The sequence below is a fragment of the Orbicella franksi genome, chromosome 3, assembly GCF_964199315.1.
Source record: "Orbicella franksi chromosome 3, jaOrbFran1.1, whole genome shotgun sequence".
NCBI classification, from domain to species: domain Eukaryota; kingdom Metazoa; phylum Cnidaria; class Anthozoa; order Scleractinia; family Merulinidae; genus Orbicella; species Orbicella franksi.
This window is the reverse complement of record NC_138147.1, coordinates 24,449,465-24,469,329: the sequence shown is the minus strand read 5'-3', so window position 1 is coordinate 24,469,329 and position 19,865 is coordinate 24,449,465. Positions and strand designations below refer to the sequence as shown.

Genomic DNA, 19,865 nt, shown 5'->3' with positions numbered 1-19,865 from the left:
ACTTTTTTAAGGTTAAACCTCTTAGTTTAACCTTTTTCAATTTCTCTACGAAAACGTAAGAAGAGGAAACATTTGAGTTAAACACCACAACAATATGAACAGCTTCTACAATTTGCTGGTGAAGTATATTCCCAAACTACATTTTAAAAAAAAGTAATATTAGATGATAATAGAAACCTTAGAAATAAATTGTTTCGGCTAGATGTACGTTAGCTTCAGTACACGAAGTGAAATAAAATGACACCCCTTTTTTTAAAACCATGCCGAGACTTTCAAAGTCATTTTGAAAAAACACAAAACATGTATAACTCATATAGACTTACCTACCCAATTTACAAACCAGACGGAACGACAGAGTCGGGTCGTACCAGAGGCAGAGAGAACTTTAAGATTTATGTTTTTCCGGATGCTTTATTTACAAGGTTACTTCTCTTAATGATTTCGGTATGTAAGTTCAACCCTTTAATTCATAATATTTATGAAAGGGCTGAAACTCGAGATATCGACACTCTTGTGAAGTGCTGATGCTTGCACGCTAATATTAAGTGGTACTTTTAAACCTGTTATAAACGATTTCAAAAAGTGCAAGAAAAGAGTGCTTATTTCAAATATCCATAGAAACTCGGAAAAATTCAGCTTAACAATATATTTATCCTGCCACAGTCAGGAAATTTCCCAGGCTTATTTTATGTGGAATCTAATTTCACCTAAGCGATTTAACTTCAGTGTACTACTCTTCTAGATCTCTGAAATCCCTGCTAATAATAGCAATTGGTAATAAGGTTAAGAAAGTGTCTTTTTTTTCAGAAAACTGAATTCCTTTCCGTGTGTGTCCGACTGTTATTATGATATTATGCCAATATACTTGTTGACCAAAAATAGCGAAGAAACGGAATTTGTACCTACAGTGAATAAAATCCTTTAGAACATTATAACTGCCATTCACCCTGTTCACAAACATCCTGCTTACGTTAGTGTAAAAACAACAAATCAAGGTCGTAAGAAATCGCTCAGTTTAATTTAATTTATCACTAAGAAAGGGTAACCCCAGTACAACGTGATGCTTTAAGAAAAATGGACATTATGACTTCTATATTGTTTCAATAGTACACAGTTACAATAGTAAATAAACGTCTAGACTTGCAATATATCAGAGATTTGAGAGAGAAAAGGGGAAACGGAAAACTCAACAATAATTACCTGTCTGTCTCTTTATCCTAGCAACAAATCATAAATTTCGAAATATAACTGTTAAAACTCATTACCCAGGCAGTGAGGCCTGGGTTTAAATTTCGGCTCCGTTTTTTTTCTTTTTGTTTTCCTCGTTCAGTCCAGTCTCGTTCCCAGAGTCTTAGTTCCCCTTGACCAGCAGTCGGAAAACGAGAGCCCTGGGAGCAACCATTTCAGGCATGCGCCATAGATGCAGACTGCGTAGTGAAACCGGATGGGCAGAATCACCAGAATTCGGTTATTTCAAAATGTTTGCTCCCAGAGCTCTAGTTTTCCGACCGCTGATCAAGGGGAACCAAGACTCTGGGAAAGAGATTGCGTTCAGTCACAAATCGCCGTCTGGTCTCTAAAGCGCATACGTTACTTGTGCATGCGTACAGCACGTAGAATTTACAGAAGTTGTCGTCGCGAAAAGTTAGCACGGATTCCATGATTTCTAGGCCGATGAAATCACATACAAACGAACACACCGTTCGAGGTAGACCAACACTAAAGGACGTCAAGCGTTTTCGGAACAGGTCGGTCTGCAAGCCTTACGAGAGATCAATTTACCAGCGAACATTTTGAGTGAATTTATCAAGAATTATGTTATACCAAAGGAGCCATCAACCGGATAAAAAGGCAACTCTTCAACTTGATAAAAAGCGTCTTCAGAAGCGTCATCGTATTTTTAGACGTGATCGTGAACCAAGTAGAATTCCAGCACGAACTCAAGAACGTCTGAGCAACAAGAGCAGAAAGGCTGGAGAATTTGTTTACGAATGTATCTGATCGAGTACACCTCAGTAAAATGCTCTGAGAAACTTCGTTAAGTATAATTAAGTTAAAATCTCGAACTAAAGGATATTCTCTCGTTATTTTCTTGTAACAGAGTTATTTTATTTTACAAGAGTGAAACCCATACAGCGAATTATTGTACATTTAAGCTGAAAGAAACTAATGTATGTTGACCCCAGCAAAACAATTCTTGGCTTGCACTGTCACTATAAAAAAAATTATTCAAGAACCATTTAGTGGATAAAATCAAGAAATTGTAATGTTATAAGGAGATTAATAAAGATGGCAGTTCTCTAATTTTTAAGTCTGTGCGCTTTCCCAAGCTCAGATATTCGTCGAAATATTTTGCACAAATTTACAGAGACCATGTTGGTGTACCTCCGCGGTACGCCAACATTGCGGCCGGAAAATAGTGTAAACAACTGGAACTTACTTTGGCTATCTAGGCGACTGATTATCTGTACTGAACAAAGAAGCATTTACATAAGCACTTTTCCTAATACTTCATCTCCTGAATGGGCTGAAAATCACGATATAAGTACATGTTTTTCCACAAACGCGTTCGTAGGTCTATGTGACGCACCGCCATAAATCTGAAATTCAAAAGGTCTCGCTTGCTTGAGAAACGCAAATTAAACAACGACAAAGGCTAAGGAAAATAGTCTGAAACGTTTATAGGCTAATATAAAGACCTTGACTCATTCCACGCCCTGAAGACCTGCAAACGAGTAATAAGCTATTAATTGATTCCAAGAAATGCAATCAAAAGCAGAATAGCTTAAGCACATCGATTCGATTGAATTTCGTACGGCTTCAAATGCAGAACATTTAGTTCAATTGCAATATAGCTAGTGCTTCTCAGTATAACGACTGCCTGGATACATGCAGCAAAGCGTCTAGTTTACAACCAAAGTTGTCAATTATTTAAATTTGGAAAGTAAATCAACACCATAGTGTTCTATATATTTTCTACCCTGTGATCGGGTGCAATATATTAGCCGTAGGATGTCATATCCTGGCCAAAGTTCATTCATTTTCAACGAGTAATTTAGCCTTTAATCAAACATCTTTTAATATCCGTACCTTGGTTTTATCCCCTAATATGCTATGAACTTATTAAAGAAGACGTAGTGAAGATATGACATATTAATTAAAATTGTATAACCTAGAAACGAAAGAATCAGTCGGTTTATATGAATACGTAATCCTACTATCTATGTTAACTTGTATTATCAAGTCTGTATTGTTTCAATAGCATACGCTTACTACTTGACAATAAGGAATTGTGGCTTAGACTAGTAGTAGTATCTAAGAGTTTTCAAAATTTAGAGACTAAAACATCTAAAATTAAACCTGTCACAGTTTTTCCCAGCACCAGATCATAAATTCAGGATCGTAGCCAAAAAATACCACTGAGGCAATGTCCACGGTAAATTCTCTTTCTAGGTATTTAGCTGTGTTTTACTTTCTCTCTTAAAATAAAAGATCAACAGAAACGAAAAAAATGACTGCGGCGAGTGCCTCAGTTTGCCTCCGTTACTGGTTACGGCCCTGAAATTTGAACATGAAATATTGATATATTTACAGCAAACGTTATCAACTACTCGTCTGGAGGGACAAAATCTTTTTCTTGCTTTCACTCAGTCCATATTGGGTTACAACCAAACTTTAGTTTTATTTGGAGACAGCACGACAGATTTGAAGTCTTATGCTGACTAAAACCAAGTTTCGGTACCTAGGTAGACCTATTTTCATCTAGTACTAAACCTTCATATTTTTATAATGGAACATTACTCGTAACAAAAAAAGAATCATCAAAACTTTGTTTACCTTAACAACATGAGAAAACACGATGTTGGACCTCATGGCACATATGATATCATGCAAGCATTGTTGTAATCAGTCCTTGAGATCAAGGGCACTTAATAAAATACGTCAAATTGAAGTTCAGGTGATGACATACAGCTTCAGGTAATTGATCATTTGCTACTAAACAGATTATAAAGTTTGTTTTAAAAGATTCGTTTATCCTTTATGATTTTCATCTATGTGTCAATTTGTTTTCAAAGTTTCAATAGTCTATGTATGCGAATTAATGTGCAATAATATACACAGATATAAGAGATGATAGTAGTAATTATGCAGACTAAACAGTGATGTCTATTTATTGCTGACATACTACTACACTTTTTAATACTGACTAGACTTAGGCCGATGAGCATTCAACAAATAAAATTCAACAGAAACTGGTTTCCAGTCGCCATTATTCTCACTGACAAATAATCAAATCTCAAATAAACAAATCGTCCACGAAAACACTACAAATATAACGACCAACTTCTGAACCTTTTTTTCTTTGCAAATTTCCATGTATATGTCGAATGAAGAGATATTCGTGTTATTATTTTTTTTTTTTTTCAATTGCTAAACACATAATTACTTACATTGCCTTACTCTACTTACAACAATAACTAACCTACTTACAATACACTACACTATTGTTATCATTATTATTATTATTATTATTATTGTTGTTGTTGTTGTTGTTGTTATTACTATTATTATTATTTCTAATGCTTTTACTGTCTTCCAAACGTCACTTACAATACATAAAAAAAACACCTATTTACAATACTTGGCATTATGTTACTTACAATACGCAATAATTACTTATTGTGACTTACACATTACATTACTTAAGGAGTTACAATACAATGTAATTACTTAATTATAGAAAAAACAACAACAACAACAAACAAACAAACTAAAAAAAGAAAAACAAAGACCTCGCAACTAATTACTAATTAAGGGAAACGCCTTAAATGGTGAGAAGGAATTTCCACTTCTGTTGAAATTCCCTTTCGCCATTGAACGTGGCAGCAATATATTTTTCTATCTCGATTTTATCCTGCACTAATGAGATGAAGTCGCTGAAAACGAACATAGTATTATTTAGAGCGTTGATATAAAGAAAGTATTTGCCTAGTATTATGAGGTGGTTGAGGGTCAAACGGTGAGTACAAGGACGAGTAATTCCAAATAATACCTCTGGCTAGGAGAGAAGTAAACTCGCGTTACTTACGGTAGAATACCAACTTTGGAACTTATACCAAAAGGAAGACGCTTGCGGACAGCTAATAAAACAAATGACGTATGTTTTGACTATCAGAGGGACAGAAAGGGCAGGATGGGGAGGCAACCTTGTTCATTTTGTTTCATATACTGTTCATAGCTAAAATGTTGTGTACAATTTTGTGCTGAAACATCGTCAATTTAACTTCTTTTGTGGCTGTGAACGGCAGAAGATAAATTTTATTTAGATTTTCTTTTGCGATGCCGTATGATAAGAGTTTTTTTTTCTGAAGTGGGAGGAGGAAGATTTTCTAAGGTTAACAGTTTGTCGTATAACATCATGCACGTTATAGTACAGATTGGCGGCGGGGGGTGTAGTAGAGTCGCCAGAATTTACGTTTAGGAGCTTCTTCCAACTTGAGGGATCGCAGATAAAAGACTATAATATTGTAAAAAGTTGCAATTTAGCGTGTATTTATTGCGCAAGGAAAGGAAAGGCAGGAAGCAATTTTCACGCTCGTCAAAAAGGTCTGAAATTTGCTCTATACCTGCTCGGTGCCAGTGAGGTAGATATACCATTTCTTTGTCAATCGTAATGTTGTTCCAGATTGTCTGAGACAGAATCTCGGTCTTGCTGTGAGGTGTCGTAGACACGACTTCTTGCCAATGATGAATAATTTGTTTATAAAATGCAGGAAGATGGCCATTAAGATCAAGAAAGTTGTAGTCATAATTACATTGAAAGATCTCAGTACCGCCGACAGTAGAGAGAAACGATTTTGGAATATACTTCCACGGTACATCTGAGTCTGAGCCTAGCCGTTTTACCCAAGTTAGTTTCAAAGCCTTATGGAAAAGTACAAAATCTTTCATGCCAAGACCGCCATCCGATTTCTTCTTGATGAGGGTTGCCTTTTTAATTTTGGCGGGTTTTTGCTTCCAGATAAAATCGAACACCATTTTATTGACCTCTGTTGCAAAGTTTTTTGGAGTCCCCATAACACTGGAGATGAATACAAGTTTGGAGAGGGCTAACGTTTTAACAATATTTATTCTACCGTATATAGATAAGTCTCTTCGGGACCAGACGCTTAGGGTTTTCTTTAGGGATCCTAATTTTTCAAAGAAATTTTTCTTATGAGACAATTCAATATTCTAGGTAAAATGCACACCGAGCGCGTAAACAGGATCATCGCTGATTTGGAGGTTGCAAATTGCGTCTTTCCTATGGCGCATGGAGCCAAGCCATAGCATTTCCGCTGATTTTGCCTGATTTATTTTTAGACCAGAGCACTTTTCAAACAGTGAGAGTAAGTCAAATAAATTAGAAACTGACTGGACATCAGCAAGAAGGGCAGTTGTGTCGTCAGCATACTGCGTGAGCTTGACCTCTTCATTTCCCTGGATATGTATGCCCTTGATGTCTTTTGACCGTTTTATACTTTGGGCAAGAAACTCCATAGCAATAACAAAGAGTACGCCTGAAAGGGGACAACCCTGACGGACACCGCGTTCTAAGTAGAAGTATTTAGAGGCTACGCCATTGTTAATGACGCAACTAGAGATGTCTTTATAGAACACGCTGATCCATTGCCGGGGATTTGGTCCAAAGTTGAAAGATTTAAGGCACTTTTGGATAAAGTCCCATTCAATTGAATCAAAAGCTCTCTCGAAATCTAAGAAAACAGATATACCTGGTATATTTTTAATTTTAGTGAAGTCCATTGTGTCTGCTATTAGTCTGATACTTTCTCCAATGAATCTACCCTTTACGTAGCCGGACTGACAAGGATGTATTACGCTTGGCAAGATCTTTTCCGAGCGAAGAGCAATAATTTTGGTCGCAATTTTGTAGTCAACATTAAGTAGCGAAACTGGTCTCCAATTTGTTAAATATTCCGCGTTCTTATTCTTTTTTGGCATTATAGAAATAATACCTTGTCGTTGAGAGATAGAAAGTGATCCGTGTTGAAATGCATAATTAAAACTTTCCACCATGAATTTACCAACAGCATTCCAAAAAACGCGATAGAACTCTGAAGTGAGGCCATCTGTACCTGGTGTTTTATTGCTTTCCATCGTCATAAGCGCTCGTTTACATTCATCGATAGACATAATACCTTCGCAAATTTTTTCAGTTTCTTCTGATAATACATTTTCCGTATTAAAGAATTCGATAAACTCCGAGCCGTTCGGATTCGCGTTTTTTGATGTATATATATTTAAAAAAAGCGCTCTTCCTCTTCAAGAATCTCTCTCGGGTCGGTTAATTTTGCGTGATCATCAACCTTTAAGGCCGTTATATGTTTTGTCCTGTGGTTTGTTTTTTCTTAATTGTAGAAATACTTACTGTTTTTCTCGCCATGTTCATACCAGCGCGCTCTGCTTCTTATAATCGTGGCACGCGTCTTAACGCTTGCTATTTTTGAAAGCTTGGTTTTTATTCTTTCTATTTCACTCCTTAGGGAATCGCTGTACGCTGTCTGGAGCTTGCACTGCAACTTGATCATCTCCGACAAAAGGGCAGACTCTTCGCCACGCTTACTTTTTGCTTTTTTTTTTTTCGAAAATTTTATTGTAAATATTCTGATTTCCACTTTAATCATTTCCCAGAACAAACCCTTGTCCTCAGTTCCCTGATGCTTTTTGGCGAACTCTGGAATTAAGAAATTCAATAATTCTACATATTTCGTGTCCGACAACAACGAGTTGTTAAATTTCCAGAAGCCCAGCCCACGAGGGGGTTCGTGTTCGGTGTAAGATATAGAGAGCACGACTGCAGAGTGGTCAGAATAAATATTTGGAATTATTTTGCTCTCGCAAATTCGATTACTCAATTGATTTGAAACGAAGAGGTGATCTAGTCTACATTGTATTTTCATTGAGGGGTTCGCCCACGTAGGGCCAAATGAGTCCGGGTTTTTGTAGCGCCAGGTATCGAGCAGATTATGTGTTTTAATCAAAGCCTTGAGTTCAATAGTCGATGCTTTTCTAGTGTCAACAGGTTTGCCATCTCTTTTGTCTAAAGTGCCGATTACGCAATTAAAATCGCCCCCCAACACAAGATTTTCATTTCCATGTTTGCCGAGGATATTATTTGAAAGCCCCCTTAGGAATACAACCTGTTGGTTTGGATCGTTTGGTGCATAAACATTAAGCAGGACAACTTTTGTATTATCAATAACAGTCTCCGCTAAAATATATCTCCCGTGATCATCTGAGACAATTTTTTCAATGTTTACGTCAAGCCGTGGTTTAAAAAGAATCATAACTCCTCTGCTATGAGACGACCCATGGCTAGATACGATTTTGCCTCCCCATTCCGTCTCCCATCTTCCGATAGTATCGAGCGAGGAATAAGTTTCTTGCAAAAAAATTATATCTGCTTTTTGTTGATGTAGCCAGCGAAAAACCTGTCTTCGCTTTCTCGAACCGTTTAACCCTCTTACATTTAGCGATATAATTTTATACGTTTAGATTTTCTGCAGAAGGCGAAGTCACAATATTCCAGAGAAAAAATTATGCACGTGTTTATACTATAGTTCTCACTGTGCGGCGAAATATCCTAACTTAGTATTAATTTTCTTTTGTTGAACGAGTTGAAGTTAGATAGATAAATACATTTGAACATACTTACAACAGAAATACAACAACACACACAACACAAGCTACTCACTACTTCAGACTTACCTATGCTTTTGTGCGGCGTTTACTGACTGGGTCAAAATTGGGGTACTAGCGGCAGCACGGCAATGGTTGAGTTGTTCGGCGGAGCAAGAAAGTCAGTTAAACATATTTAAAACTAACCATTCATTAAACATCCGTACAGAGGGAAAAGAGCTGTTTCCGGTCCTCGGTAGAGTGAGCCGTTGATAAAAAGTTTTTCTACCTTAAAGTACGCTTCTTTCTTTTCACGTTTGGCAGCCTTGAGAACGGGGTATAACTTCCTTCTTATCTCATCCACTTCTTTTGGAAAGTCGTCGGATATTCCAATGTTGGTGCCCTTAGGAAGGTTTTTGATGAACGGCTTTATGAAGTTCTTGTCTTGATGAGCGGAGAGTTTGACTATAATTGGACGGGATCCGGAGTTTCGGCCGTCGCGTGTATGCGTAGAAATCCTATGAACTCTGTCAAAGTGTATTTCCTTTACATCGTTGGGTGGAATTTTCAGCTTCGTGCGCATAAATTCCCGTAAAGCAGTCTCGGTATCGCCGTTAGATTCACATTCTCCCTCCTTCACTCCAAAGAATTTTAAGTTGCCTCTGCGACTACGGCATTCCAGTTTGATATGCCGTCTTTGTAATTCCTTGAGTTCTTTATTTATTAGCTCTTGATCGGCGTTGATCTTTTGTTGCTGAGACTCTGCGTCATTTGCCTTGGTTTTTAGATCTTCGATTTCTGCTTGAGCATATTGCAGGCTTGTTTGTAGGGATTTATTTTCTTCTTCGAGTTGATTGATTCTGGACTTATAATTTTCCAACTCTGGAAGGACACTTAAGTTGAGCTTCTCTTCAATGCTGCTGAGACTTGAGTTCGTTGCATCGCTGCATAGTCCACATGGCTGCCTGCAGTCTTCTTCGTCAGTTTGGGAGCCTCCTTCTCGAGTTCTTTTCCTCCCTGTCTCCTTCACGTCATTTCTATTAGCTTGATCGTTAGGCATTTTGTCACATTTAAGATATAACAACCATTACTGTGGCTACAAGGTTAAAAGATTCTAGGAGCTCTTTCGTGTCGTGTCCGCCATGTTTCACGGCTCGAGCCCAGTCCCTCGATATTCAGCCAGTGAACGGCAAAGCTGTTTATTACGATTGTTATCGCTAGAGTGTCGAGTTCTCTAGTTCCCGCGTAGATCTGCCATAGATCGGGAACCGTGGTTTACCGGTAAAATAGAACATAGGTTTAGCAACTCTATTGACCAATCAGAGCGTACTTAGTATCTCAGTTGTTTTATTAACAAGGATATTCCTAATTGCTACAACTTCTGTGTTTACAAAATCGTGTAACTGATTTTGAAAAGTACTTCTGGAAGTTAAATATGCCAAGGAAAATGCAACATATACAGTTGTACACAGGTTTGAAAGACTAAGAAGAAGAACGCATTGAACATTATATCGCTAAGAGGAGATGTAGGATTAATTTTCATGAAAATAAATGGAAAATCATAAGAAAATAAATTACTTTTTACTAATTTATCGTGTACTAGCTATACTTTGTAAGCACTATGGTGGCATGCGTAGCTAATAGTTCTGTAAACAGACTGAGTAATTTTTGTTATTTGTGGTGTAATAGTAGTGTAAGTACAAGCTCTATAAGTAGATTTATGTAGTTGTTGTAGCGTAACTAAAACAGTAATGTAATGTAAAAAAAAATAAGTAAATAAATATAAAAAAAGAGGCTTTCTGATACAGATTATTGTAGATGATGTCTGTGTCAGTTGTCATCTGGTAGCGTGGCCGAGTGGTCTAAGGCACTGGTTTAAGGCATCAGTCTCTTCGGGGGCGTGGGTTCGAATCCCACCGCTGCCACTTCTTTTAGACCAATGTTTTGTTGGCTATGGTAATAAGCTTTTTAGAAGGACGATTTTCATTTTTATAGAGTAATAATCTTTTAATTACCCAATTGCAAGGAACATTAGGATTGGTTTAAAGGAAGTAAATTCAATGATCAAAATCTACAGACTTTGTTCGGTTAAAGAGAAAAGAGAGAAGAACGGCTACTGATCGAAGTTCTACTGTAAGATTATTGATTAAACTGGCAATTTATACTGGGTCTAAAATCATAACAGAGAACTTAAACAATGACGAGCGCGACCCCGAGGACAACGCTTAGTAAAATGAATTTAAATTTTACCTTAGTTCGAATTTCCAAATTGTCTAAATCTGTTCAGAGCGTCCATTGGTCTCAGAACTTGGCTCAAGTGTAGTGCCAGCGTCCAATTCCAAATAAATATACGAAAAATAAGCCACCGTCCTTCGCGTTCTCCAAAATATGCAGAATTTGGTCATTTCTCGTTGTTGTTGCGCAGAGGACGGCAAAGCCGAGAAATGTTGTACTCATTAAACTTTTTGATTGGTAGTGTTCTCGTTGCCGTTGTCATTGTGATTTGCTTAAGCTCTAATAAAAGTATTTCAGACGACATACGATATTTCGCGGAAAATGAGTATACTTAATGTAGTTAGAATTGGAATCAAAGCACGGTTTTATAAATGGCTCAACCATTTTATATTTCTGGATACAGACGCAAACTATTACGTATTTCCTTTTCGATGAACTAATTATATTGTAACATAAAGCTTGCTGTTTATTTGATGTCAATAACTTAGCTGTCCCAAAATCATAGTTCAAGTCAGTGGATAAAGCCTTTAAATTTGTAAAGAAAAATAATCACTATAGTCTGACAGAACTTTTTTCAGCAAAGTTAACCATGTTGAGATACCAAAATGCTTGAGATAATTTGATTGATTTTGACGGAAGATTTATTTTAGAAGTATAGTTTTCCTGTTTTCTAATGATTACGTTAAAAAAAACATGTTTTTACTTTAAAAAAACAGTGTTTCTAAAATTTCAGTCGTATGTCGAAGTTCTTTGTCTGATTTCAAAAGAAGACTCGTAAATAAAGTGATTTACATTTCCACTGCAAAAATGTCTAAGATTTTGTTATCAATAAAACTCATTTCTTATTTCGTTGACTATCTGCTCTATTGGGGTCTTCAGTAACTGTTCAATCAGACCAACAGGATTTATGCAATTCTCAACTACGGTGTTTTTTAGTACATATTACCCTTTGGGAAACAGCAAGCGACTGTTAATCTACATTAGTAAACGTATGTGAAGGAAAACACATCAGTTGGCAGAAGTTTGACAACTCACAAAAACATCGAATATCACGTGCAAGATTTCTAGCGCAGAGCAAAGTTCTTTAAATCAGGATTGCCTTGTATTTAGTTTGAGAAAAATAATATCCCAGTTGCTTTCTTCAAGAGGCAAATATTCAAATAAAAGATGAACGGATCCGAACTAACTCTTGGTAACAAACTGTGTATCATTACTACCCTAGGGCAAAACTACGAACTAAGAAGTTTTCCCTTTAAAGTACTTGGCTTCTAAATTTGAAAAAATACAAAACATATAAAATATATTTAAAAAACCTAACTATTTACTTGAATCTTAAGCGCAAATTTTGGTTTCACAAAGAACAACTCACAAAGAACATGGAATATCACGTGCAAGATTTTTAGCGAAGAGCAAAGTTCTTTAAATCAGGATTGCCTTGTATTTAGTTTGAGAAAAATAATATCAAGTTGCTTTCTTTAAGAGTCAAATATTCAAATATAAACTGAACGGATCCGAACTAACTGTTGGTAACAAACTCTGTATCATGACTATCCTGAGGCAAAACACCGAACTAAGAAGTTTTCCCTTTGAAGTACTTCAGCTTCATCTCAAGTCTTTAGCGCAAATTTTGGTTTCTCTGAATGCTCAGATAATATAGATTTTTGGTAAATACCGAAGAACACAAATATGAGAAATCAAAATTAAAATGATGTTACATTTGCTCTTACCCGGTAAGCAAATATTGCACGTGAAGATACTATACTATTAACATTTCCAACCCAACTTAAAGTAGTAGTATTTCCACCTCAGTTTCCACAAAATGTAAAATGTTTAAGGGCTGAAGCAGAACATAGAGATGTTTCGATTCTGTTTTTTTCTTTCTAGGGCTCAGTTATTTTCACCCAATCTGTCCACATAATAATAATTACATTTCACATTACGGTAGTTTAGCTCTTCCTGATGGTCAACGTTCAGGGTGATGATATTGCTAATATCCTTGCTCCATGTATTTTCATATATACTGCAACACAGATTAAAATAACATAGATTATATATTATAGATTATATATTTATGTTTTTTATACATATGCGAGCTTCCGACAAGGTTTTGTATTAAAATTGATATTTAGAAACGAGTAGGAATGAGCTAGTGTTTCAAAACATAAACTGCCTGTCGCTCAGGAACAAGAAACTGTCAGAAATGATTTTAGAATGACACGGTCATCTTAATAGAGGTCATGTCAAAGACGGCCCATTTTGAATAAATGACTGACGTTTTTTAAAATTTTTCGTCTGTAATTTTGATCTGCACTTCCTTAGTTGTACCTTCCTTGTCTATTTTCGGTCTTTACTTTTTTTTAAATTAGTATTATATATTTTTACCTTCCAAACTTAGGTTTCGTACTTCAGACAAATGATTTAAATTATCATGACGCCGCTTCTTTAATTAATGGCTATATAGTGTATTTTCCTTTCTTTCGAGTCGAGCTCTGTTTTTGGAATCCTTATTCGCTCCGTACTTTTACAACAGGAAATATAAGATAAAAAAAGATCCTGGCTTCTATTTAACTAAAATTTAAGAGTCTTCGTCGCTTTGACATGAAAACAGCCAATTTGTGTCAGTTAAGACTCAGTTATACTGTAGAATGTTTAAAAGAAACTGAAACCTAACAAAGCCATAGCGAGACCGTCTTTCCCAATCATTTCCCTTAGTATCATAGCTGGGTTCAAGCGATGATCACTTCCACGATATTGCAAAATTTAATCATTCTGTGCGATGATCGTATATTTACATTTTCCCTGAAAAACACTCGAATATTTAACTTATTTCTGTTTCTGTTTCTCCCGAGCTTCCTAACCACAACTTTTGAAATAGACACATATGAACTCATTTTGAGAATTTAAGTGGTCGAATATTTGTAAGTTACGTTATTCACTGATTAAAACCAAACATACTTCAGATTTTAATTGCGTAATTGACATCTTTTTGGACGATTTCCTTTTTTTTATTTTGACAGTTGCAGCTTCCTGAAGGCTGTTTATCTTATAGCCCATGGTTAATTTCGCAATTTCAAGTTCAAAAACTCAACAGAAAATGCTGATGAATATCCAAAATGCCATCACTTTTAGTTGTTAGTTACAGAAACATGCTTACTGTAACATCCCCACTCCTTATTGTTTTACAACGAGGTAACGAAAGAAGCTAAAGGTTCAGCAAATAGACCTTTCCCGCATTCCAACAAACAATAGCGACGAGTCGAGGTCAGGGTGCACAAAAATATAGCAAATATAAGAAAATGTCCACCCCAACCTCGCTCTGGTACTATTGCTCGAGCGCACTAAAGTGGAATGCAGGAAAGGTCTATTGTTTTCCTGGTTACAGAGTAATTTGTTTTCTCCCCTACTGAGATGTTTATGTAGTTTCCCTGGAAACGTGTTAGAAACAGGAAAACAGATGGTTTAAAATATTCAAAAAAAAAACTTATTAATCAGTCGGTCAGTCTTATCAGTCAGACATTCTCCATTTGCTTGTTGAAAAGAGTGGAAATTTTAAAATTGTCATATGATGATATGAAGTATTCAGCTAATGGTGGCCATGCATGTTTCTAAAATTATAATGCATTAGTGATTTACTTTCATGATATAGCAACTTCTCGTCTGATTTTAAAACGGAACACTTAAAGATTAGATTTGCCCGGGCACTCAGAACAAACTCGGCAATATCTTTAATTACTGTGTTTCTATAATTAATGACGCCTACCCCAGAAAACCATATAAATTGCCAGGTAAAGATTCAAAACTTCATAATCCTAGTCCAGCATTTTAAGAATTATACAAAGATTGCCAAGTTCAAAAAATGCAGGCAAACGCTTTGCTTCTACTCTGTCTTGTGGTGATGTTGATACCGCTTTGGAGTTTTCCCTTAACGAAACCAGGAGGTAAGGCTACATTATAACTGAAATGATTTCCTGATGTTTTCGTTCATGTACATACCCTACCGACGTTGTGTTTGATTGAGACTCATAAATGGTCAACGCGAGTAGTCTCTTAGCGGCTGCGAAGTGAATTTATCGTCGAAAAGCCTAATTCCTTTGCAATTTCATTCTTTCAACTTTTTAATTATTACAATAATATTCTTTATGGTGTTATTTTTATGATATATACCTCAAATTGAAAAAAATACTATTTGCCAAACAGAAAAATAGCTGGTTCAAACAAATGTTGCTGATTCGTTAAATAAAAAAAAAATTAAGCTTCAGCTTTGCCTGACTGATAAAGGACAGACCAAACTCGTACAGAATTTATATAGTATATTAAAATATTGTCTTTCACAGGGATACACAAGGGCGTTGAAAGTCCCTCCGATGGCATGTCAATTAAAATTGGACTCAAAGACAACAAAAAGACTAGTGGCGACTTTATTAAAGAGGGTGACTTGAACGATCCGGGACAAAAAGATGACGAGGAGAAAAATGGTAAGAGATGATTTGCACTGACGTATTTCCGTTGCTTGATAGTTATGTGGTGACAAAGCTGAACTTTTTTGAACTCTAGTCAATTCTTTTTGGTACAGAAAATGTACAGTTTGGCCTTGCAAGTGTATTTATTTGTCAGTCAATTTTGTTAATGCCTTATTCTGTTTATCATGCCATTAATACTCCTTTTGAAGAAACCCTTGAGCTTAGGCTGTAACTCTTAAGAAAAGCCTTTCGAGCTTAGCGGTTTCTTGCACCTCACAAATTTGAGTGTAGCTAGTCTAAGCCATAAAATGCTTAGTAGTATGGCATTCTTATCCCATCAGAGGCTATGCATTGCCTATACTCACTTTCCCTGTAAGTGATCGTTAGAATCCCAGACTAAAGTACTCGCTACAATTTATTGAGATTGAAATGAGTAGAGATATACATATAGCTAAATTAAAGATACAAAAATTGAAATGAAGATCCCTTTTGCAGACTTTCTCGTCCAATTCGTTACACAGTATGTGGTACTGTGTTATCGAGTCTTTCAAATGTTGATCTTGCGTGCTCAATTCAGCAGCTTACAAAATATTAATGTAATTATCTTATTACATGAAATTTTTGGGACACGTTTATTTCGCGATTTTGAGGTGCGCTTATTTCGCGACACTTAAATTCCACTTCGCGTTTCTGAGTAACACACAATTTATTTCCTTGGAAATGTTACTTTAACATGTCCTTGAATTAAGTAAACCGACTTTATCGAAGGTACTATAACGTAAAAGTTAACAAAGCACAACAGCGCGACAATATTTCAACAGTAACATAGTGCAAATCACTTAATTTTCGCGTCAGTTTATGTTCGCGACACTTATTGTCCGCGTCACTTTCATTTTGCGATTCTTTTAAGTCGCGAAATTCGCGAAATTAACTTGTCGCGAAAATTTCATGTAATAAGGTAATAAGGTAATAATAAGGTAAGGTAATTTTAAGCTAATACAATTAACAGAATCTGCAATTTTAAAACTATTCAATGGATATAATTTTAAACAAGTAGTTAATATCATTTTTTTACTTTAATTCATGTCTTAAAGATAATGGTAAAGAGGCTGACAAACATGACGGTAAGGACAAGGACGATGACAAAGACGGTGACCAACCTGATGATAAAGACAAGAACGACCAGATCGATTACGATAACAATGATGCCAAAGACGATGATAAAGATGGTGGAAATAATGATCATGACAATGATCATGGCGATGATGACGGCAATAATGATGGCGATAATGATTTCGATAATAATGACGATGATGATGACGATGCCAATGACGATGATGATGCTGACGATGATGACGACGATGATGACAATGATGATGACGATGATGATGCTGACGATGATGATAGCAACGATCATGACGACGATGATGACAATGATAATAAAGATGATGATGCTGACGATGATGATGACGACGATGATAACGACGATGATGACGACGATGATGACAATGATGATGACGATGATGATGCTGCCGATGATGATGACGACGACGATGATGAGAACGATGATGACGACGATGATGACAACGATGATGAAGATGATGATACTGACGATGATGATGACAACGATGATGACGACGATGATGATAATGATGATGACGATGATGATCCTGATGCTGACGATGATGACAACAGTGATGACGACGATGATGACAATGATGATGACGATGATGATGTTGACGATGATGATGACGACGATGATGACAATGATAACGATGATAATGCTGACGATGATGACGACGACGATGACAATGATAATGACGATGATGATGGCGATGATGACGACGATGATGATGATAATGACGATGATGATGCTGACGATGATGATGACAACGATGATGACGACGATGATGACGATGATGATGACGATGATGATGTTGACGATGACGATGACGACGATGATGACGACGATGATGACAATGATAACGATGATAATGCTGACGATGATGATGACGACGATGATGACGACGACGATGACAATGATAATGACGATGATGATGGCGATGATGATGACGACGATGATGATGATAATGACGATGATGATGGCGATGATGACGACGATGATGATGATAATGACGATGATGATGCTGACGATGATGATGACAACGATGATGACGACGATGATGACAATGATGATGACGATGATGATGTTGACGATGACGATGACGACGATGATGACAATGATAACGATGATAATGCTGACGATGATGATGACGACGATGATGACGACGACGATGACAATGATAATGACGATGATGATGGCGATGATGATGACGACGATGATGATGATAATGACGATGATGGTGGTGACGATGATGATGCTGACGATGATGATCCTGACGATGATGATGACAACGATGATGACGACGATGACAAAGACAATTACAAAGATGATGACAAAGATGATGACAAAAACGGCGACAAAGACGACGACATAGTTGACGACAAAGACGATTACAAGGATGATGACAAAGATGATGGCAAAAATGATGACAAAGAGGACGACAAACATCACGACAAAGATGATGACAAATATGATGACAAAGATCATAACAAAGACGACCACAAAGATGATGACAAAGATGAAGACAAAGATGAGGCAAAAGATGATGACAAAGATAATGACAAAGACGATGACAAAGATGAACACTGAGATAATGACAAATATGATGACCAAGATGATGACAATGATGACGACAAAGATGACGACTAAGACGATTACAAAGATGACGACAAAGATGACGACAAAAACGACGACAAAGATGACGACATAGATGACGGCAAAGACGATCACACGGATGATGACAAAGACGATGACAAAGATGACGACAAACATTACGACAAAGATGAGGACAAACATGACGAGAAAGATGATGACATAGATGATAACAAAGATAATGACAAAGATGATGACAAAAATGATGGCAAAGATAACGACAAAGATGACGACAAAGATGATGACAACGATGATGACAAATATGACGACAAAGATGACGACAGAAATGACAACAAAGACAATGACAAAGATGACAACAAACATGATGACAAAGATGACGACAAAGATGATGACAAAGATAATGGAAAAGATGATCACAAAGATGATGACAAACATGGCAACAAAGATGATGACAAAGATGATGAAAAATATGATCAGAAAGATGATGACAGAGATGATGACAGAGATGATGACAAAGATGATGACAAGCGTGACGAAAAAGACGAGAACAAAGTTGATGACAAAGATGATGACAAAGATAACGACAAAGACAATGACAAAGATGATCATAAGGCTGACGACAAAGATGATGACAAAGATGACGACAAAGGTGACGACAAAGACGATGACAAGAATGATGGCAAAGTTGAAGACAAAGATGACGACAAGGATGACGGCAAAGATGACAACAATGATGACGATGAAGACGATGACAAATACGATGATAAAGACGATGATCAAGATTTTGACAAAGATGATAACAAGGATGAAGACGAAGATGATGACAAAGATGACGACGAAGATGACGGCAAAAATGACGACAAAGATAATGTTAAAGGTGGCGGCAAAGACGATGATGATGTTGACGAAGATGATGACGAGGACGATGACGACGATGATTACGAAGATGATCACAGCAATGACGTCGACGATGATGATAACGACGATGATGACAACGATGATGATGATGACGGCGATGATAATGATGACGATGATGATGACGAGGGCGATGATGATGATGATGATGACGACGATGTTGATGATGACAATAATGACGATGATGACAGTGATGATGACAACGATGATGACGATGATGACAACGATGGAAATGATGAAAGCGACATTCATTACCTACTTGACGAAAACGAAGGCGAGAACCGAGACAGGAAAGAAGACTAACAGAGCTATAAACACGGTAAAATACAAAGTGCCCAAAGAGTCGATTTCCTTATATATCGAGGTTATACATATATTGCAACGTTTGCTAGTGTATGGCTTAACGTTATAATAACTCTCTTACTAGTCGTTTTCCATTAGGTCAGTGACGTTATTGTATTACTTTAGATGGCTTACTTGTGTCCATTTGAGCCTTGGATTTAGCTTTTTTGAGCAAGAAGACGTATTTGATATATATTTAATATTTAAAGAGACTTAAGAAAGTAGGCTTTTTGGTATTTGCTTAGTCCTTCTTTTAGAGGAATAGAGGGTGGGTTTGTGAAATCTTAGCTTAGGCCCCATATTTACGCCTTCGAGTCACATGCTGATTGGAATGATCTTTATTAGGATGACGTTTTCTTGTGAGCACATGTTGAATGAAGTCAAACAAAGTGACTTAAATTACACAGACTTAACATGTAGCAAATAAGTCGTTTGTCGTGTTCAATAAACAACTTTGAACATTTTCAATAGCTTAAATTGGTTAGTGAGCAGAATAC

The 19,865-nt window shown here is 36.6% G+C and overlaps 1 protein-coding gene and 1 non-coding gene across 2 annotated transcripts; both read left to right on the top strand.

Annotated features, from left to right (window-relative positions):
• The first annotated feature begins 10,522 nt into the window (after nt 1-10,522).
• Nucleotides 10,523-10,604, top strand: Trnal-aag (transfer RNA leucine (anticodon AAG)). Its single transcript has one exon. It is a non-coding gene; the product is annotated as a tRNA-Leu (tRNA).
• A 4,166-nt stretch (nt 10,605-14,770) lies between these two features.
• LOC145480451 (uncharacterized) lies at nt 14,771-18,158 on the top strand. The gene is made up of 3 exons (XM_081458709.1): nt 14,771-14,852; nt 15,249-15,389; nt 16,469-18,158. Exons 1-3 carry the CDS (start codon nt 14,771-14,773, stop codon nt 18,085-18,087), a joined length of 1,842 nt encoding a protein of 613 aa, XP_081314835.1. The 3' UTR covers nt 18,088-18,158.
• Nucleotides 18,159-19,865: the final 1,707 nt, after the last annotated feature.